The sequence below is a fragment of the Gymnoscopelus braueri genome (assembly GCF_963280865.1).
Source record: "Gymnoscopelus braueri genome assembly, chromosome: 22".
NCBI classification, from domain to species: domain Eukaryota; kingdom Metazoa; phylum Chordata; class Actinopteri; order Myctophiformes; family Myctophidae; genus Gymnoscopelus; species Gymnoscopelus braueri.
In genome coordinates, this window is record NC_137624.1 from 29,921,674 (window position 1) to 29,943,353 (window position 21,680).

At 40.5% G+C, this 21,680-nt stretch overlaps 2 protein-coding genes across 2 annotated transcripts in view; one reads left to right on the top strand and one right to left on the bottom strand.

The window, feature by feature from the left end:
* Positions 1 to 803: 803 nt before the first annotated feature.
* Positions 804 to 3,020, bottom strand: LOC308078432 (cullin-2-like; the record flags this gene model as incomplete). Its single annotated transcript, XM_080419597.1, has 1 exon — positions 804 to 3,020. The coding sequence occupies one exon, from the start codon at positions 3,018 to 3,020 to the stop codon at positions 804 to 806; it is 2,217 nt and encodes a 738-aa protein (XP_080275723.1).
* A 2,176-nt stretch (positions 3,021 to 5,196) lies between these two features.
* The window catches only part of nedd4l (NEDD4 like E3 ubiquitin protein ligase), a 65,067-nt gene continuing 48,583 nt past the window's right edge, over positions 5,197 to 21,680 (top strand). The window contains 5 exon segments of the mRNA XM_080418677.1: positions 5,197 to 5,630; positions 8,818 to 8,891; positions 13,337 to 13,412; positions 16,588 to 16,626; positions 17,206 to 17,259. Coding sequence (XP_080274803.1) covers positions 5,586 to 5,630; positions 8,818 to 8,891; positions 13,337 to 13,412; positions 16,588 to 16,626; positions 17,206 to 17,259 — 288 coding nt within the window. The 5' untranslated portion in view covers positions 5,197 to 5,585.

A 21,680-nucleotide genomic window follows, 5' to 3' on the forward strand; every position in this document is an offset into this window, starting at 1 on the left:
CCTTCTAGAGACAACTAACCAGAAGGCAGTGGAAAACATTTATGCCCATATATGGAGATCTCTGATGTCACCAATATGACGTCATAGTAGAGACATCATAGACTGGCCTCCAAGTACTCTGACAGCGGGTACAATGGGTATTGCAAAACCGAGGGTAATGCGTTCCCAACAGGCATTGGCATAGATAGTTACATTAATTAATAACCCATGTTCTGGGAAAGGGGATAAATAACATAATTAAAATAAAGGTTATTTAGCTAAAAAAAATCACCTTCACAAGATCAAGTAAAACGAACAAAATAACAAAATAAATGCCGAGCTTAGTTTAAGAAAAATCCAAATCCATCCTCCAAAGGGTACTACAGTCATATCAATGCTGTTGCCAAATAAGTAAAAGGATTCATTAAAACCAACAAAATAATTAAATAAAAGCACCGGCTAACTGGAGCTGCGGTGGCGGTGTCTGAAAAGTCGAGTCATCTTGGCAAACAAAAATGTATAAGAAAAAGAACGAAAAATCACCTGCACACCTTCACTTATATGACCATGTTCCACTCCTCTACCTTATTATTATTCTACCTACCCCTCCATCCCCACCCCCTATCAAAAGTCTTCATCCCGTTCTACCTCTCTCCACCCCATGTTCTCTCCTCTTCCTCCTTCGTCCTCTTCTCCTCTCTCTACCGTGTCTGACCCCAGTTGGGGAACTACATCCATACTGCCATATAAATGTGTTGGGTCTTCTGTGAAAGTGTGTTTTATTTTTGGGACGGGAGGATATCAGGGGATGGCCCTTCTTGTTTTCACGCCACGTAGCTTAACTCATCTGCCAAGCTCTGGCTGCGCTCAATGAATTCCTTGTCAATGAGCACCTCGATGCACTTTTTGATCATGCTGATGCTGGGGTTGAATCTGGCTTTGGACTGGTCGATGACCTCTTGGATGAGGGCGTTGTGTCGCAGCACCTTGCGGGCTTTCATGATTCTCACTATAGCAGCTTGTAAATACATTTTGCGGTCCTCATCTATAGAGCTCCTTGTCTGCTCCATCTCCTGTGGCGTGTCTTTCTGCATCGACATTGTGATCTTGAACTTGGTCCTTTTACTGGTGAATCCCATATTTAATGAAAACGTGGATTCGGCCTCCATTTCCTCATTTTGAGAGTCATGGTTGAGCATCTTGACGTCCAACAGGGACTTAACGGTCTTCTGTAGCTCCTTCTCATTCATCTGGGTGGTGTCCTGCAGTTCCTTGTAGGTCACTACTGTTTGGCTGTTGTTGAAGGCCAGCAGCACGGCCATTTGGTATGTGGTAACCATGGCTACGTAGGGCTTGGACAGGTAGTTCATCTTGACCTCACCTGTGCCGTGATGGTGCAGCCAGGTCAGCTTTCTACCACTGAATTTCTGATTATAGAACACCTCAAACATCTGTGCACTATTCTCTAGTTCTTGAGGAATGGCAAAGGTGGAGGAGGTGACGTGTGTGAGGGGCCAAGCTCCTGCCTGTAATACAAGGATGTGGAAGTTGATGTCTACAACATTCTTTTTTGTTTTTTGGAAAACAAAGTTGGTGAAGTTATTGTTGAGTTCAGCACTCACACTCATGTCTGTATACATTCTGTGGAGCTTGCTCGTGAACTCGTAGCCACATGTTTGCTTCAGTTTGTTGATCATGGCTTCTTCTGAGTCCATTGACAATGACAAGCCATGTATTAACCGCTTTGCTAGCATTCTGGCGTAGAACTTCTGAAAGATATCCTTGTCGTCGATGTACTTGAACACTATGTTGAAGCTGGTCAGTTTGTCCTCCACCTCGCTCTCCGTCCTTCCCTTTGCAGACTTCTTCAGCAGATTGTCACAGTACTTGGCCAGCAGTTCAGGGGCTATGCAGATGGATTTTGTTTCCCTGTAGTTCACCACAGATGTCAAAGCCTTATCAAGTGCACTCATGAAATGGTGATCCCCATTCAGAACTGTGCTAATGAGCTGAACAAATTTACTGTGAACCTCCAGCACAGCCTCGACAAACTGGGTTGGCATATTTTCCTGAGAGAGGTTACTAGTGGCTCGGAGGCACTCATCGTGGATATGGACCTGCAGCACGTGGATCATGTGAGGTAAGCCACTGGTCACATCCCGCAATAGGGTGTACATGTTGGCCATGTCGTCTGTCTTCTCTTGCCGGATGATGTTCTGACACTCCCCAAAGAGGAACTGCAGGTGGTCAGCCACCATCGTCTGCTGGAATTTGTGGATGACTTTGATGTAGGTGCTGTGGTGCAGGTACTTCCGAAATCGCACCTCCTCGTCTTTCAACTGCGCCAAGACCTTTTCCATATACTGTGAACAGTTGGACTCTTGCATTAGTTTAGATGCTTCCTGCGTGTAATCTTCCCCCATTTTGTTCAGAAATGGCTCCTCGAAGATTTCCTGATAAAATGTCATCTGGGACTTCTTGTACTGTTCAACGTGAATAAAGGAGTTGATGACTCCATGAATTACTTTCTGGTCATTTTTTATTTCTCTGAGCAGCATAGGGATCAGAACAGGCCGGAGGGGCTCGATCATCCACTTCCTCCAAACATCTAACGCCAGCTCTCCGATGTACAAAGGCTTAGTCATGTCCTCACCTGTGGAGCTGTTTTGCAGATCTTCCTCCACTAGTTTTTTCTTTGTGATGAAATGAGTGTTGAGATACCTGTATAAATCATGCATGTAGTAAGCCCCCTTGCTGTAACATTCCCAGTAATTGTTGTACGTCAGTAAATTCTTCTCATTTGACTTCTTAACTTTCTCGTACAACGAATGGACATGACTTTCCAGAAAGTCCTTGGTTGTTTTATATAAGGGATTTTCATCAGGGGGTGTTTGGTCTGTAACACATAAGGCATAAATGTCAGAGAAGCAGTCATTCCATGTAGCCATCTCCACATCGTGAAGCATCAGAACTGCCTCGATTGTAGTCCGCAGCTTCTTCCATATCTCGCCAAAATTCACTTTCCGGGGCTTCAGGGACATAATGAATCCCTTTTAGACTGCAGAATAATTCACTTGTGTTTTGAAAGTCACTGTCTCCGATCTCTCAGCTGGAGGTGTTCAATTATGCTACCTGTTCACAGCACACTACTATTATTACTGATGCTCTAGTGACGAAGGGTCATACGTCACTATGGCGAAGTATGGTCGGGGAATATTATCAGAAAAAGTTCCAATCTGAGAATAAATTCCTTACCAAGAAATGTCTTCACCAATGTGTTTGTAAAGGTGTCTAGTAACACATCTTACAAAGATTGAAATTCAGTTTCCATAGGTTTATCTGTGACAGCTGCTGAAAGTTGGGGTACCCTTAACTTTATGCATGGACACATTTACAAAATGTAATTCTGCTTTAAGTAGCATGTGAGGGGTCAAACTAGGGTTTGACCCCTCACATGCAAGACCCATACGTAAGACCCATACATCACTGTGACGTCATTTCAGCATCTCCACTTCCTTTAAAGGTAAAGTGGTATTGACACTTGGAAAACTCCTCTGTTCATGAGCAGGTCAGACAGAGTATTTCCACCATAAAGGAAACTAAAGATGACAGATGAAAATGTCCTCTGCCTGATTACTATTGTTACCATAGCGATAGCTGGTGTCAGCCTGATGCTACTAATCCCCACCATCCTGATGATCATCTAGATTGCCACTATAGAGGAGGGTATGTTTGTGATTTTCTTATTAGCGTTTACAAGATTTTTCAATTATGATTTTAAAAAATGAGCCATTTCTTTATTTATTTTTTACAAATAAAAAAAATACAAAAGGACCAAGGATCAATTCAGAATGAAAAAAGCTAAACATTTTTGTTTGTTTTGGGAGGACTAAAAATCACAAAAAAGTGAACATACATACAATTTATACTAAGATCCCCAGACCCTCTAGCAATCACAATGAGTACTATTATGTGTGTGGATTCAGTGATTTGACTAGCTGTAGAATACAACTCTCGTAGACATATTTATGATTCTGACGTTTTCAAAACGTCAGAATCATAAATACGCCTACGAGAGTTGTATTCTACAGCCATGATTTGACAGTGACTGCAGGTGCGAGAGAGGAGCACAGACTGAGTGATTGACTATTGGTTTCAAAACCCACATTTATTACAGTACTTATTTTCTTGCTTAAATATATTTACTAACGTACTTCTAATTCACCCTGTTAGAACTTACAAAAACATCTAACGTACTGTCATTCTCCTTCTGCAACCTGTTCAATAAGCCGCTTTCTCTCAACACGATTACTGGTTCTTCTCCAGCTCGTCGACTCTTGAGCTGCTTCTTCTCGATCTCTAGCGTCTCGGCAACGGCAAGTTACAGAGGCCTTTGCTGGAACTTGTCTCCAGTCTGTCGACGCTGTTCCTGAGCTGCTTGAAGATATTTGCAATTATAAGTAAAACATTACAAGTAATTATTTAATAACATTTCACTGAAATATTGTACAGCTGAGTGCTGCTATCGTGAATACGGCCGCTAGAGGGCGGTGCAGGACAAGCCAAACTCCCCAACAACGTGTGTGCGGGTGGGTGGGCTGGGGGGGTTCAGGAAACTAATCTCACGCACCCACTATTATTTTATTGCCCTTTTTGTCTCCTTTCTTGATTTTTTTTGAGGAATTTCTCAAACTAGGTGGTTGTTTCAAGTTATAATCAGGAAAACAGACACTGTCAAGTGGCATCTAACCTCCTGTCACTCTGACAGTGCTCTGATCCGGTCTAGAGCCCGCCTACTACAGTATCCGCGCGAGCACACACGCATGCACGCATGCAGACACGCACGCACGCACACACGAGCACACACACACACACACACACACACACGCACACACACACACACACGCGCACGCACGCACGCACGCACGCACACACACACACACGCACGCACGCACGCACGCACGCACGCACGCACGCACGCACACACACACGCACACACACACACACACACGCACGCACGCACGCACACACACACACACACACACACACACACACACACACACACACACACACACACACACACACACACACACACACACACACACGCGCACACACGCACACACGCCCACACAACCTTTCCGCATCCGGTCTACACCGGATCTTCAAACTGCCAATCGGAATTGATTCCAGCCTGGCATTCTGCTGGCAACCGCTGTGGAGAGAGGAAGTCAGTCACAGTAGAGCTGCTGTCAGACACACAACGTCAAGAGGATTATTAGCTCTAGGAGGGAGTTAACAATAGAGCCACTGCCATCTGTTTGGAAACATTTCTGACAGTTGTTTCCCTAGTTATTGATCAGGCAGATCATCTGATCAACGCTGGCGTCGAGGCTTTACTTATAATAAACACACCACAAAGGACTGTGTGTGTTTGTGAATCCACTCCACCACCACCACCACTCCTCCACCACCCCTGCCTCCACCACCACGACAGAACAGGCAGACAGACAGGGGGAGAAGGAGACTATTGTTCACGGCTAGCTGGCTGGGCTACTAGCACTGTTTCTTGTCTGGACCTGTGGTGGGTCCACAGCCTAATATATGGAATGGCTACGAATTTCGACCCCATATATGGACTGTCAGAAGACGAGGTAATTATGTTTAAAATGCCACCATTATCATTTTGTGCCGAGCACGATAACTTGGAGATAAAACACACCAGGTAGTATGTTGTTGTTGTTGGGTAGCTAGCAAGAGCTCGAGCGACGATATTAAGCCTTAACGTTAAAGGGCTTAATATCGTTATAGTTCGAGCCTTATAGTTCGATACAAAATGACGTGTTTTCAGCTGACAACAGTGTCGACGCCGTGTCTTTTTACGTGAAAATGTCTTCTATGCTTTGCAGTGGTGGAAAGTAACTAAGTACATTTACTCAAGTACTGTACTTGAGTACAATTTTCAATACTTTTACTCTTCTACTCCACTACATCTCAGCGGCAAATATTGTACTTTTTATTCCACTACAGTTATTTGACAACTTAAGTTACTAATGCTAGTTACCTTGTAGATTTTGATTATTATTGTAAAACATGCATTAACCACTTCAGCCCAAGCATACTACTGTATGTATACTGTACTGATATTTGAAAATCTACAAGGCAAGCTCACAATGCGAAAGCATTTTTATGCATTTGTCAACTTGTGATAGGGAAATTCTGCAAAATGAGTCCTTTTCTTTCAGTACTTATAGTATATTTTAATGCGAATACCTTTTTACTTTTACTCAAGTACATTTTGAATACTGGACTTTTAATTGTAACAGAGTATTTCTACGTTGTGGTATATTGGTACTTTTACTTACGTACAAAATGTGAGTACATTCTTCCACCACTGCATTTTTGTCAGTTGTAAAGTGTTAAACGAAAACGAGCCTGCAGTGTTAGCTATGGATCCCAGCTCTGCTAGACATGCTTTCTCATGGAGGACGTCAGCTGTCAGGATAGCTGCTTGTTCCGTGTTTCCTAAAGCTTTTTCTCTAGCTGATTCTAGTGAGAATCATTCTGATGTCAAGGTTTTTTTAAATGTTAAATTATAGTGAGAATCCTTCTGATGTCAAGGTTTTTAAAAAGGTAAAATTCTAGTGAGAATCCTTCTGATGTGAAGGTTTTTAAAAGGTAAAATTCTAGTGAGAATCCTTCTCATGTCAAGGTTTTTTAAAAGGTAAAATTCTAGTGATAATCCTTCTCATGTCAAGGTTTTTTAAAAGGTTAAATTCTATTGAGAATCCTTCTGATGTCAAGGTTTTTTAAAAGGTTAAATTCTAGTAATCCTTCTGATGTCAAGGTTTTTAACCTTATACATTCAGTAAGAATCCAATAATGTGATCTTTAACATTATATTCCAGCCCTTCCAAGCAAGGTTTTTTTTTAACATCACATTCCAAATAGAATCCTGACCTTCTGATGTAAAGGTTTTTTATTACGTCACATTCCAGTCCTTCTTCTGTTGAACTTTACATTCCATTTCCAGTAAGAAAGAATCCTTCTGAATCTGAAGTAACGGGGTTCATTCGAGTAAGAATTATTCTCTGAAGTAACGGTTTTAACGTTACATGATTATTCCAGGTAGAATTATTCTAAAGTAATGTTTATTAACGTTACATTCCAGTAATCATGCTGATCTATTTAATTCATTATGTTTTACACACCACCATAAGATACAAGAATAGCATAAATATAAAACATAATTATTTTTTATTAAGCCCTAATCATCATTACTGTTCTAGGATGTCTGCTATGTGCCTTAGTGAGGGGTAATGAGGACGGTGATGTTTTTGTGTGATGGCATGGATGGATGAAATATCTTTATATATTCCTGTGTTCTTACTGGAAATGGGGGGGCGTGCCACTGCCTGCATGCCTACAGAAATGGACAAAGGAGTCTGCATAGACTAGACTAGAGGATTAACACTATATGCTTCAGCCAACTCATTATACCATAATTTATAAATGACCAGGTGTTTTGAAATAGTGTTTTTAGTTGAACCGCAAAATATAGGCTTGTGTAGCCTTCGTCATACTGCTATCTAAGCTAAGCACAGAATTATTTTTACATTACTGTAGTGAATTGAAGTCTATTTAAATGTGATTGTTATTGCTTTTGCTAAATGCCAAATAAATGTAATCACGTATGTACTGTTACTGTAAGTAGCCTAATCAATTCAGGTGAAATATCCAAGCCAGTATTCATGCTGTTATTGCTGTCGGGAGTAGGCTAAGTTACCTTGCTGACCCCTGTCTGTCATTATGGAAGTTAGAGCTAAAGACCATAGCTACATTCCACACATACTATAACAGCAAAAGGGGCGTTGGGAAGGGTTTCTCAAGGGTTCACATTAAAATCCTTAGTGTTAATTCAACTCAAGAGTTTAGACTCTCATAGTTACAAAATTCACACTTGAGGATTTGACTGTGTTGTTGGAACCTCGCCTAGAACCTCTGCGTAATCACTGTGTTACAGGCATATAACCTCTTACAACCCAATTATAGGCCCACATTCCATAATACCATAATCTTACTGTGAATGTGATGTAAACAATCAGCATTGTTACATCGCTCTGAACAAGGCTACCACGACCTTAAATAACAGCTGACTGTCTGTTCAACTCCCTCGCCCTTTCCCTAGCAGCACTTACAATAATTAAGTCTGTGACAGAATATGTTGTCAGCTATTACTTGGTGTAAACATTACCTAGCCTATCTTCTGGGGTAGCGTAGTACCATTGATTTTGTTTTGGCCTGCAGCCCTGCACTGCAATTTGCAGCGTAGTAGAAAACTGTGAGTGCAGTGTGAGGCAGGTCAAAGAATTCTCTAGGTCAACTCTAATACATTTCCTAATACAGAATTTCTTTTTGAAAAATATGCAAAACAATTACCCTTATTCCTAAATGGGAATAACCATATTGCCAATCCCAAGGACATATTGCTACAGAGAGTAATTTACAGTTGTTAGGTATGAAACAGTCATCATTATGCATGAAATACTTTGGACGTAACAGGTGATTATTTTCAGAATTTGACTGATATAGTTTAGGCTATCCTTTATTGTCTTATCTTTTCAGCTAGGTCTGATTATTGTTACCATACAGAAACCCTCAGTGAAAGGCTAGATGGTTTCTTTCAAATGTACTGTAAGTGTAAGATATTTAACTCCAGGTTTATTGATTTATTTATAAAACCCTGGAAAGTCTCACACGTTGGAAGTAACTTTGGGAATTAGGAAATCATTTCTTGATGAATTTCATTAAATGTCTCCGATCTGTCGCTTTCTTTTCCAGCATGATACAAGGGTGCTACGGGTTAAAGTCATCGCAGGAATCGACCTGGCGAAGAAAGACATCATCGGAGCGAGGTGAGCAATGAGGATTGGTCACAGTAGAGCCTGATTTATAATTAGTTGATGTGCGCTTGTGCCGATGTACAAGCTCACAAGCTTGTAGATTGGCTATTTTCGGCGTGCAATATCCGTACACAACTAAGTATAAGTCAGACTTCATTCCTTCCTAGCTTCTTCGTAGTTCCACTGACACCCACGTTGTCATTATATAAGTCCCATGAAGGCGTTCTTTCGGAACACCAGGTTTGGACACAGCTCAGTTCAGGGATATTGTGTTCACGTTCTCTATGGGAACACTTTCTTCAGCCAGCAATATTTCTTGAAACAGTAAATATGTTCTGATCAACGTTACGTCACGACCCCTGCATCAATATCCAAACACTTTACCTTATTTTGTTCTTACATAGCATTTGATAAGATAAGTTAATAAATGTAATTGGTCTCAGAGGAGATATTCGGTCATTACAGCTGCCAAGTATTAGAATGGATACACTATATAGAATAATGTAACATTATGTATAATGTGAATAGAGTCATCAGTATGCATGTTCGTTCTCTATAAAACTTCAATAGCCTTAAACTATTATATTACCCAACCTTATATAATGAGATATCATGTATGAATCATTCATTTGATCTTGCAAGAGAGTGCTTTTTCTCAGCACCAACAACAGAGACAGAGATACGTCTGTGCAGTGTGCACCTGGTAACAGGCACATTTTTTATTCATCATAATTATTTGTATTTTATTTAGTTTTTCACTAATTCGGCTGAACACTGGATTGACCGGAAATGTGTTCCTATTTTTGGCCGAATAATTTTGGTGGACAAACTTTTGGTGCATCCCTAGTGGACTGCATGATACAATTAAACAATTAGCATCCTATCATGCTCTGTGGCATGTATAAAAATGCTGAGCAGGCCCAGTTGACCTCGATTTTGGATCAAAATGACAAGAGAAAAAGATCTGAGTGACTATGAAAGACGATTCATTATTGTTTTGGCAGGAGCTTCAGTCACAAAGACTGCTGAACGGGCTAGTGTTACTATAGGAACAGTGACTAAAGTGAAATCTGCGTTTTGATCCTTCTGATCTATCACTCAATAGAGTTGGAAATTGTGGTCTAAAGCGCACATTCAATTACTGTGATGCCTATACATAGTGTGATATAGGACAAAACAGAAGAGGATAGAACATTTCGCTGCTGGTACCTGTAAGAGTGAGTGACAAAAAAAACTCCTTGATCTTAAACTCTTCCTCAGGTGAGTGAAAATGTCAATGTAGGACATGATCAGACTGTGTCAGCAAGAATAGTCCGTTGACAACTACAAAGAGAAGGATGTTGTAGTAGGGTTGCAGAGCACAAACCCCTCATTACAAAGGCAAATGCACATTTGCGAGTTAAGTGGTGTAAAAACACAAAACATGTGCCATTGAATAGGGTTGGGCGCTGTCACAGACCTGACATTATGATAGGCATCATAATATAATGCAAGGTGCAAGCAGCAAATCTTAATTTACTAAATTGGCCTATATGCCTCTAACCCTGACCCAGGATCTTTACCTCCCAAGCTATTCTGCTTAAAGTCTGGCATCAGCACTGAACTTCAACTTTAGAGGGTGAATGTTTAGTATTATGGTAATAAAAAAAGCCATTCTGTGTAGTTGTCCTTCTCTTGCCATAGGGCATAGGCTAATGACCAGTCTGTGATGAAGTATAACTCGGTGTTCTCACAAGTTTGTGTGCTGTTGCATAATATCTCTTTGTAGAGTTGTACTTTAAGTCTATATTTGTTGTTTTTTGCACGGTCACGCAACATGACTCACGTCCTGTGAATTAATTACTTACCTTGTCTGGACTCACAAGGGTAGAAAAACACTGAATAGCACACCACTGAGTAGTTTAGTTATCATTCTGTTTAAATTATTCTGTGAGAAAAGCAAAATGCTCCAGCGAACCTTTCTATTATTTGGTCTATTAGGATGATAATTGAAGTCAGGTCTTTCTTAGCGTATAAGCTGGTCACAAGATTTTGAGTGAGAGTTAAACTAATTTTGGATTCCTTTTTTATTTTTTACTTTTATGACTTTTATTCACGTATCTTCTATAAAACATTCAGACTTACCATGAGGGATTTTCTTCCTGTAATGGCCTGCTCAGGAAATGCTTCAGAACAGACTCTTACTTCAGATTGCACATTAACAACATCATTATTTAATGTTATCCTTTAAGCAGTAGCCTCAGAACCTGTGTTAGAAGATTACATGTGTGATAAGAATAATGAGACAACACACACAGAGCATCCCTGGGGCTCACCAGTGGGGGTGAATGTTTAGTGTGTTGACCGTACAGTATGGTCTTGTGGCGGTTTGATTCCAGCAGGAGCCCTGTGTTGCATGTCATTCCCCTCTACCCTCAGCTTCCTGTCATTCTACACTATCTACAAGAATAATTAACCACCCTCTAGACTTAGGAAAACTGGACCTATACTTGGACCACTTTTTTCCGTCTACACACCAACCAAATCTCTTTGCAAAAAATAGCCGATCTACAATCTCTTGTGAGCTTTTTGGCTAATGTTCTCCCCATAATATGGATGCTGGGGTTCAAGTGGTTAATCCCACCCCCCTTCCCCCTCCCCCCCTAGTTAAACATATCCTAGTACAACTGCAACGACCTCTAGTCCCCCTTCAGACAATTACACACTAACAATGCATTCAGAGGTTGACTGTGTCTGAGTTGTGAAAGTGCTCAGAGAGTCGGAGAATGAGTGCTGGACATTTTGAGAACTGCGAGTGCTACTCCATGTTCAGCAGGCAAGCACAGGAACATCATGTTGTCATTCTGGTAGGCCAACTTACACCAGCTCTGGAGAAAACGTTGATGTCATGGAGAAACACAGAATGAGGTCTCATGTTGTGGATATTAGATAACTACGCTAGCCGTCTCCTCATTGGATACTCAACCACTACATCATTCTTCAGGTGTTAACCGCTCCCTTTCTTCTTATCATTCCGTGGGACCTATTTAAATGCTCTATGGTGCAAGGTCTAAAGCCTATTTAGTCGTCAGTAATAATAATCAGTAATGCCTATATAATAACTAAGTGGGTAAAGTAAAATATCAGAACAGCTTGCAGAGTCAGTTAAGTCCGGAAAATGCTCACTTTACTGCAATGCAGCCTTTAAAACCAGGAAAGGGCTTACAATTGAACAAGGCAAAAAGGAGTTTCAGGGTAGCAGAGATACAGTAGGGACATTGTTTTTGTTTAGTCACAATTAATCACAGCCAGACATAAACACACAATTAGGGGCAACATCATGGATCCTGGAGTGGTTATTTTGCAATAAAGGTAGCCGCAATGTCATTTGTCTCTATCTCTGTGGGAATTTCTCTTGAATTCCCCCTCTTCTCTGTGTTGTCTTTCTCCCTGTGTCTTGGCTGTATCCTTGAATTGAGTGAGTGTTCTACTACCAAAGAACCTGAAGCTGAACTTAAGTGAGGAGATGGATAAAAGGAAAGAAAAAAGATAATAATCTAGACAGAACATTCAGGAGGTGCTTTGAAGTAACAGATAAGGGACAGTGAATGTTACAGTAGCTGGCAAGTAGGACAGCTTAAGTTCAAGTACTCTTCAATACGAACTAAGCCTATATTGCAATTGTGTTAAGTCAAGCAAATTGTATGTCCTCAGCTTCATGCAGGTTCCTATTGGATTGCAATACATATAATGGGGGTGGGGGGTCCTACCTTCCCCACACAAATGTGAGAGCAGACAAAGTGCAATTGTGTGAAATATGTGGATTTTCTAATCTCAGGACATGGGAACGCCAACCTGATATTGAACCTAGAGCTGCCTTTGGGGACTGAAAGCAGCAGAGGAATTGGTCAGGCTAATGAATAGAACAGCTCAGCCGCTATCAAAAACTCACTAGGGATTTCTGCCATGTCAGCACCTTCAAATAAACTACTGTGTTATTTTTAAATAGCCCAGTCACAGACACTCTGCTTACTGTTTGAACTCAAAAACGTTTTGCAGCTACTATTCTTAGCACATTATTTTGTCAATATGACATTGTAGCCATCCCTAACAATAATCTAATACAAGCAGTTTTTTTCCTGCAGGGATATCCATTGCTAGCTCAGATTTCAGGTCTGGGAACCAGTAGGATTTTTGTCATGGTGATAACAATACAGGCTCTGGCACCTGTGGTTGTTTTTATTTAGATAAGGTTTAGTAGCTGAGTAACTAATTAGATGGGATCCTGTCTCCTTTCAACACTGTCATGATGTTAAGTGTCTTGATCACTGTTTGACTATTCTTATTTTATGAAGTGAGTGTAAAGCATCAATGATAGTGTTTGGTGCAGATTTATGTTTTTTGTATGTGTAATGTGTAAAGAAATGTGTCAGACTCAATGTAAGGTTTTAACATTTGTTGCTTTGTTTTGTTTGCAGTGATCCTTATGTAAAACTCTCCCTCTATGTTGCGGATGAAAACCTTGCCTTAGTCCAAACGAAAACTATTAAAAAGGTAAGACCCAAGATAAACAATAGCTGTTACTCATGGATATCTGTATGATAATTCCAGAACTTTCCTGTGTCTATGTATCAAGTTTGTTTTCCTCTCAAAAGAAATGTCATGTTTTTCATGGATGGTGTCTATAGTGGATAGAGTGGTGCAAATATAAGGAGTCTCGATTCAAAAGAATATGGCTAGTAAACTGTCTGGGGGTGTGGCCTAGTTTTCTGGTGCTTGATTTGCACTGTGCCATAGAGTACTACCCATACTGATAATCTCCTTCAGAGTCTTTACTCTTCATTTCTGGCACTGGTCTTTAAACCTAAGCCCTATATACTTTGTGTTGTATGACACGATAGAGCAGGCTGGCAAGAAGTCCCTGCCAAAGTGTGTGCACATGCTGGCCATCCATGTTGCTTTGTCCTCCTCCTTTCTAGAGCATGTTGTCAGTAAGCTCAGTCTAAAGCCCCTTACACACCGGAGGCGAAATTTTCATGCGAATAATGTTTTTTTTTAAAACCTTATAAAGTCAATGCAAGCTTACATGGAGCGAAAAAGCGAAGCGAAAAAGCGTCTTTTAATTATTCGGAACGAGTCCGAATTTTGCGTATATTCGCATATTCGCCGGTGTGTAATGACCTTAAGACTTCAGTCACCCCTGTCATGCTCCCTCCAGATTGGTTGAAATCCCACAGCAATCCCATGATGCTACTGTGTTTCGCTACTGTGTGAGCAATTTTTTTTTTTATTTCACTTCGACTGATTTCCCATTACAAAGATGTTTATCTGAGTAATAAGTAATAAACAACCAGTTTAATTGCTAGATACATTTCCACTACGAAGCCATGTTAAAGTCATTTACCTGATCATGGCAGAACTGATTGTTACTCTACGTGGCTCGCCAAAGCTATACAACAGCAATAGTGGCAGTGGGAGGAGTGAATTCCATAATTACATACTCCTCTGTTTGATTATTGTGTTTTTGGTGGTTATTAAATTTTTTTGACGGATGAAGGGTCTTTGTAAAGCAGAAAGCTGGAACATGAGCCATAGGTTAGGGCTACACAGTAGCCTATGTGTCGCGACAATCTTTTTTGCTTTTCGTTGTACGAGGAATTATAGGGCTTAAGTGATGAACTAAGTCAATACTAAACATCATTAATCTTATTTATAGGGAGACTCTTCTTACTCTAGGTGTTTGCCCTCTGATGTCTAGGGGGTGTGTGTGTGTGTGTGTGTGTGGGGGGATGTTCACACCAGGGGGAGCCGTTTCTTCATGTTCACATTATAAGTATAACCCGTGCCCCAAGAGAGGATTGGTGGGGTGGTGGAGGGTGTCCACTGTCCATGGTTCGTGCAAATATCGATATGTATTAGACAAGGCTGCAAGTAAATTCAAAACTATATCGCTGTACCATTTTATATTTAGGCCATGGTGTATAATACATCTCTCTATTGTTATGCCGGTATGGATACTTAACTTATTACACATATTTTTTAGTTTTTATTTTGCTATTATTATTGTCATGTATGTTGTACTTTGAGGACCTCACAACATTGCATTTAGCTTCTTGTACCTACCTGTATGAGTAGTGACAATTGCATCATCTTCTTCATTCTTAGATAGATGGAGAGAGAGAATGAGAGATATGGAGATATAGATAGATGTATATACAGTATATATATATACCGGTATACACACCACAGAAATAATTTGGATGGAGGCATTTTCAACTGAGCACTGCAGTAGATAATTACACAGTAATGCCATCATTATGCAACACTTGTTATTGCAAGTGAGATGGGCATGAGTCTCTGCAACTAGCTTCTTATATCTTGGTACATTTCTCCTTTCCTAGTGGTTTGCATCAGCTACTTGCCAGCCAATCCTCTGCTGGAGCCAGGCAGCCCAGGCCTCCATGCAGGCAGACATATGCTACCAGTGGCTATGCCTGTCTTTTAGGATATAAATAGCTGACAGTGCACTGCTATGTGGAGCAGAAGAGGAAGGAAGGCTCATCTATGTATGAGCTCCATCTATGTGTCTTTTAAATGGGCCACCCCTGCCAGCATCTTTGTTGTTAAAGATAAGAGTGTGCCCGGTGGCAATATGCACTGGACAGTTAATACAAATGCTATTGTCGAGCGTGTCATAGACTGTTATTGGGAGACGGGCATTCTTGGCCTAAATTATACTACTGTATATTATACAACAAATAATGTACAACAAAAAACATTGTTTTATATTATTTTGGTCTGCTTTTTTGTAACTTGATCATGACGAAAATCTTTTTGTATTCTTTTTCTTTTTTTGGGGGGGGGCATTGGGTTCAATGGGGGGAAAGCTATTTTAACAGAGATGTTATTTTATTGCTGCTGTAAAACTTCTTGTGTTTATTAATCAGAGAGACATGTGAAATGAAAGCTTCATTGGCATTCTGGTGTTTGCCTCATTTCAATAATAGAAAGCATTTTAATGAGAACTGTCACATAGTTCTCAGACTAATAAAATGTCAAATGAAGGCTGTGCATGTTTGAGATTATATAAGTGGAAATCCTTATGGTTGATTATTTACCTGGGCCGATGCAAGCACCGAGTCATTACACTAAAGGTCTTTACACACCAGAGGCGTTATTTCATACGATTAATTTGTCCAAAATGTTTTCTTTGGAACACGGTTGATTTTTCACTGCATAAACCTATGAATGAGGGAGGCATCAACTATATCAATATCGCCAGCGATTTTCTTATTGTTTGTTCGTCACGACCCCCGATTAGTGTAAAGACCTTTAGGAGGATGAATTCAGATTTATACTTTCGGTTGCGTGAGACTCGAAAATAGCCGATCTACAAACTCACAATATGTGCGACATGTTTTAAGCTTGTAGACCAGCTATTTTCGGTGTGACACCGGCGTGCAACAAAGGATAAATCAAGCCAGAGAGAATTACAAGACCAAGCCTAATTTCAGACTGTGGATGTCCCATTTCCTTGTTTTCTTTTCATCTCGTCATCATTCTTTTCCCCTTTCTTGAAAACTGCTAATGATAGGATCTTGTATGACAAATAATTTCACCCCCTTCTTTACACCTCTAAACCTGTGATGTGACAATAAAGTTGAAGTTGTCCATAGGCATAATTGCAAGATAAAACGATTAACAGTGTTCATATTTTATCCTCTTTTAGACCCTAAATCCCAAGTGGAATGAAGAGTTCTATTTCAGGGTGAGTTCTTAGTTCTAAAGCCATAACTGTGTCAACATGCCCCCTTCATCACAGTAAAGAATGTCGTCAATATCTGTGAATAACAGCCCTTTTATTTTTGCACAATATGTAATAATTTTACATAACCAATAGCTTATAACAGCCTGGCTTTTAACTTTTGGGAGGTATCATGAACTTTGAAATATATATTTCTCACAGTTATTCTTATTGTGGTGTGGTGGTGCAAGTTCTTAATGCTGTTAAATTTAAACATGTCATAAATTAGTTCCAGCTCTCCTGCAACTGTAATCAAACCCTTATCGTTGTATTATAGTTTACAAGGCCAGCTGCTCCCTGTTGGTTATGTATAGAAGAATCATTATTCGTGTTTGTGTGGTGTTTAACATTATAGGACAAGATTGACAATGATCTACAGTAGATATGGAATAGATATAGTACTCTGTTTAGAGTAGACAGATGTGAAATGTTGTTACTTACAGGCAAGTAGTTATTTACCTACAAATTGGACCTGTGTGTGTGTGTGTGTTGTTGGCTTAATACTCCACTTGATCACTGCTCTAACATTATTACTACCTGCAGGTGTCCCCCCAGAATCACAGACTGCTCTTTGAGGTGTTTGATGAAAACAGATTGGTAAGATTCACACTTAATACTTTTTCTATCTATTCCTTATGCTGTGATATATGGCCTCAGTTTTATTCAGATTTTTTCTCTCTAGTTGATTCATTTAATTCCAAAATCTTTAGTCATTCAAGTTGCACATTTGGTATGAAGCATTCTACTTTACTGATAATAGGTGTATTGTGAGCTTGTAGATCTGCCATTTTCGCAGGATGTTCTTGGGTTCAAGTGGTTAAAAACAGCTGCTCAGTTGATGTGAATGGGAGCATATGCTCTCTGTAGCTGCCTGTAGATGGCGCATGTACACAGTAGAGCCAGCCGCCTACTGGCCAAAATGTGGGGAACGATCTGACTTTTAATCAACGTTAAAAAAAAGTTATGATAGTTGAAAGCATGAAAGCTAGCCTATTGAATGTCCCAACCCATGACTTACATTTGTGCAAAATTTGGAGGCAATTGCACTACTGGTGTGCCGTGAGGACTGAGGAGGCGAACAGATAAACAGTAACACCGGATGCCTTGCGGATTCTAATAGTAAAATAAGATAAGAAGATAATGGGTGTGTTAGATTTAGGTGTGTCAATTTGCATTGACAATACTGTTGACTACTGTCTTTGATTTATTGATTGAATACTTCATTAACACGATTATTAATAACAGTACAGGTAGTACAGTCAAAGATTATGCCAAAAGGATAACACAAAAACCCTCAGGGGCTTGTTTCCATTGTGGTCCATTGTCTATACTTGCACATTGGCACACCCATGGCTCTCACGGTTATTCATTTTATATTAGCTGCAGCTGCCTTGCTTACTAGCCTTCCATGTTTTCAATCTGCTGTAGTTTTTTAACCTGAACTGAAAAACAAACGACAAAGTATGCGGACACAACGCAAGATCGATTTCACAAGTCATTGCATTCTGGAATGTGTCACCTAAAAATCATAGCGCAAATGTGCTATATCAGGCAACAGCAGAATGACACTGTCTTCTTGGATTTGTGCTCCATCTTTCATGCTGGCTGTAGTTTCAAATATAACTTTAGTGAGTTTATTACATCCAGCGGGGCATAAGAGCAAACGTTCAGTATTGGGCCAGGCAGCTGGGCCAGGCATTGTCGTTTGCAATTGTGTACTTGTGTGGGGTATGTTTCAGGCTTAAGTCACATTATTCAGGCTGTGCAGCAACTCGGTGTGCATGGCACATTAGCATCTTAAGGTTAGGTGAATAATGTTCATCAGATAGGATAATGTCTGTTATCGGGTTCTGGAGAGCTTTGTAGGTCAGAGGCTGCATAGAATTTAAAAAAAGATTATGTCCTTGTACGGCCTCACATTTATGGCATCCCAATTTCATTTATTTGGAAGTGTTTTCTTGTGTGCCCTCTGACACGTTCCCTGATTTTATCCCTTAGGGCTGGTCTGGCAATGGAATACAATGTTTTTCAGTCAGGGCTCAGATGTTGGAAATGGAAGGTTGCACTGTGGTTCTATCAGACATTTTCACCATCATGGAAACTAGAGCTCTCCACTTGTGACTGTAATTCAATACCCACTGCCTTCAAAGTATTTGACAAATTTGCTGTAATTCTAGTTTATAGGACTTCTCATATACGGCAAAGAGCACTGCTTTCCTCGTGGTGTTACTTTAGGCTGTCACTAGACCTCCCAGTTGCCATGACGACGAGATAAGACCACTGAATAATGTCAAATGTCATGGCTACGAGTAGACCTGGCTAATATATTATCTCTCTGTTGAGGTGGTTTCTTCACCATGGCTAATAGTGGTGTTTAAACAGAGGAAAATTTAAGTGAAAGTTACTTTGTTGACATGGCGTCTTAAGATATTATTCTACCGAGGAAGTAGAATCTCTCCCTGGAGATGATTATAGGATAATGGATAAGAGCTTGTGGTGTAATTATGTTTGTTCTTATACCTAATCTGTAACCTCTGGGACTCGATGTTCAGTTTGATGTTTGATCTAAGTAGACAGTGGAATCAGTCCGACAGAGACTTGGTGTTCTTCGGCCAAATAAAGCACATTCTGTTGGAGTTTCGCTGGTTCAATAATACTGCTACTGAGGCTGGAACAACGGAGACGGTTGAGAGATTCAAGCTGGGAATGTGTGTTAAAGTTTTCCTCTTCTACTTTTCCTGAACTTACTGTATATGAGGAGAAAGGTTATTTGCAATCAACTCACATTTTTGTTGAACTGTAATTTATACTGTTCCAAGTCGCATAAGGTGAAAGTAAAGTATTGTTTGGAGACCTGCTGGCTTTTAGCCCTGTACTTAGCTTTAGTTTACCTCTTGGCATCTTCTCACTGTTGCAGACTGTAGAAGCAGAGCACAGACTCCCGCAGGCCTGGTTCTGTCCTTATAAAGCAGACAACACTTGATGAGTGTTAAAACGGCTGTGCGCTGGTGGTGCCATTGTTTTCCTATGGACAAAGCGGTGACGCCCCAACCTAGTGGTGACACTTCTTTGGGCGGCGCTTACTGCCTGTATTGTCCATATTTGTGTTGCGCTCAAAGTACAAACTTTTTTTTACCTTTGATCCCATGTGCCGTTATTTGTAAGCATGTCTGATTGGACAGAAGGGCAGACTTGAACTTCACATCTGTCGTCTGCCCTCGTTTGAGTTTACCTGCTCGCTATGGTGATGATGGTACAATTTGGATCTGTGATAGAAGGTAGGATGGAACGGGACACTCGAACCCAAAACGAAACTATGGGAAGATGCAGACAACTAAAAAGAATGAGATCATAGTAATAACAGAGTTTTCACACATTGTTTAACATTGGTTCAGGTTGTAATGCTTTAATAAAATATGGTGGCACGATGGAGTGTGCGATGACTTCTCATACTTTTTGCGTACTTAATTTTAGGAGGTGTGTGTGTGTCCTTCTGCAGGGGCATGCCAAAGCACCCCTCCATTCCTACAAAACATGTACATGCTTCATTTGAATCAAAAGGGATCTGACGGGAAGCTTCAAACACTGCAGAGGTTGACATTATGTGAACACTTGTAAGAAGTAAAGGTTCCCGAGCCATGTGGCCCATAGGTCAGGAGGAGTCCATCTCCCGTTTCCATAGCATGAGACAGCTTGATGTACGAGTACACCCCCTGGTAGTATGTCGCAGGGAAATTATTGAACAACACACAGTCAGGTTTCCTGTCAGAACAACAGGACAATATTTAGATAGCTGCTTGTCTCTTCATCAAGCCAGCAATACTCAGAGCACTTACATTGCATTTATGTACATTCCCAAGGCTTCCAAATATTGGTGTACACACACACACACACACACACACACACACACACACACACACACGCACACGCACAACCTGTTGTCCTCTTGCATTTGACAGAAGGGATGATTGAAACATTGGCTAGGCAAAGTACTACAGTATGACAGTTGTGCTGGCTTAGAATATAAATCCTTACACAATGGCTACTCTGGATATGTGTCACTTAGCCTAAAAGCCTACAATAAATGCATAAAAAGTAAGTATGAATGTGGGATACACTAATATATGTGTATTGTACGTACAGACATGGACCCCAACCGCTATTCCAGATCCCACAGCCTGTGGCAAACAGGACAGCTTAAATTTGGGAAAAGTGAGAAAATCCGTTTTGTCAGTCTAATCAAAGCCCATGTGCAATTTAAGATCGATTGACCAACTCACTAAGGAGAAGAATGCATGTAGAGAACCGGCCACATAACTGTGTAAATGTCCCGTCCACCGATTTGTTCTTCTTATGTCACTGTAGCATGCTGTGCTACTGTGGGTTCTTGCTGACACAATTAATGAGACCGTTTTGTAATTAAAGCCAAGTCTACAGTATATAGCCCACCCTTGCTGGGGTCTGCTACTTGGCATGCTTTTAAATGTAAGTCCTTTGTAACTTTGTACCCTTGAGCCAGCTCTCTCTCCTCTCGTTGTGTGTGTATTGCCCTGAACCCAGGTTGAGCAAACTTGAGTTGGAAAACGTAAAAATCGTCTTCCTCACTCCCTGCATTTGTCAATGTAATTGATGTGATTGGTCACTACCCACTGAGGAGAAAAGATTATGACAGAATGAGAGACAATTTTCTTCATTTTATAGTAGGATATTATATATTTAGAAGTTAGAATAAAGTTATAATATTTAGTTACATTATAACTATAAGCATCATACTTTGAGTCTGGACCTATGTGTCTGTGGCCGTGGTCTGTTTCTCTGCTTCCTAATGCTCATCTCTATGTTGGTCTGTTTTCCACTATTCAGACCATTCTTTATAGCCCTCCCTTTTTTCCCCTTTTTATTCTGTCATGCACCATAAGATGTTGAATTGTACTTAGTACTGCTTGATTTTTGGCACAGATAGGCTGACACACTGAGGCTTGGACCATGGGTCTTAGAAGCCATGAAGGCCAGAACAA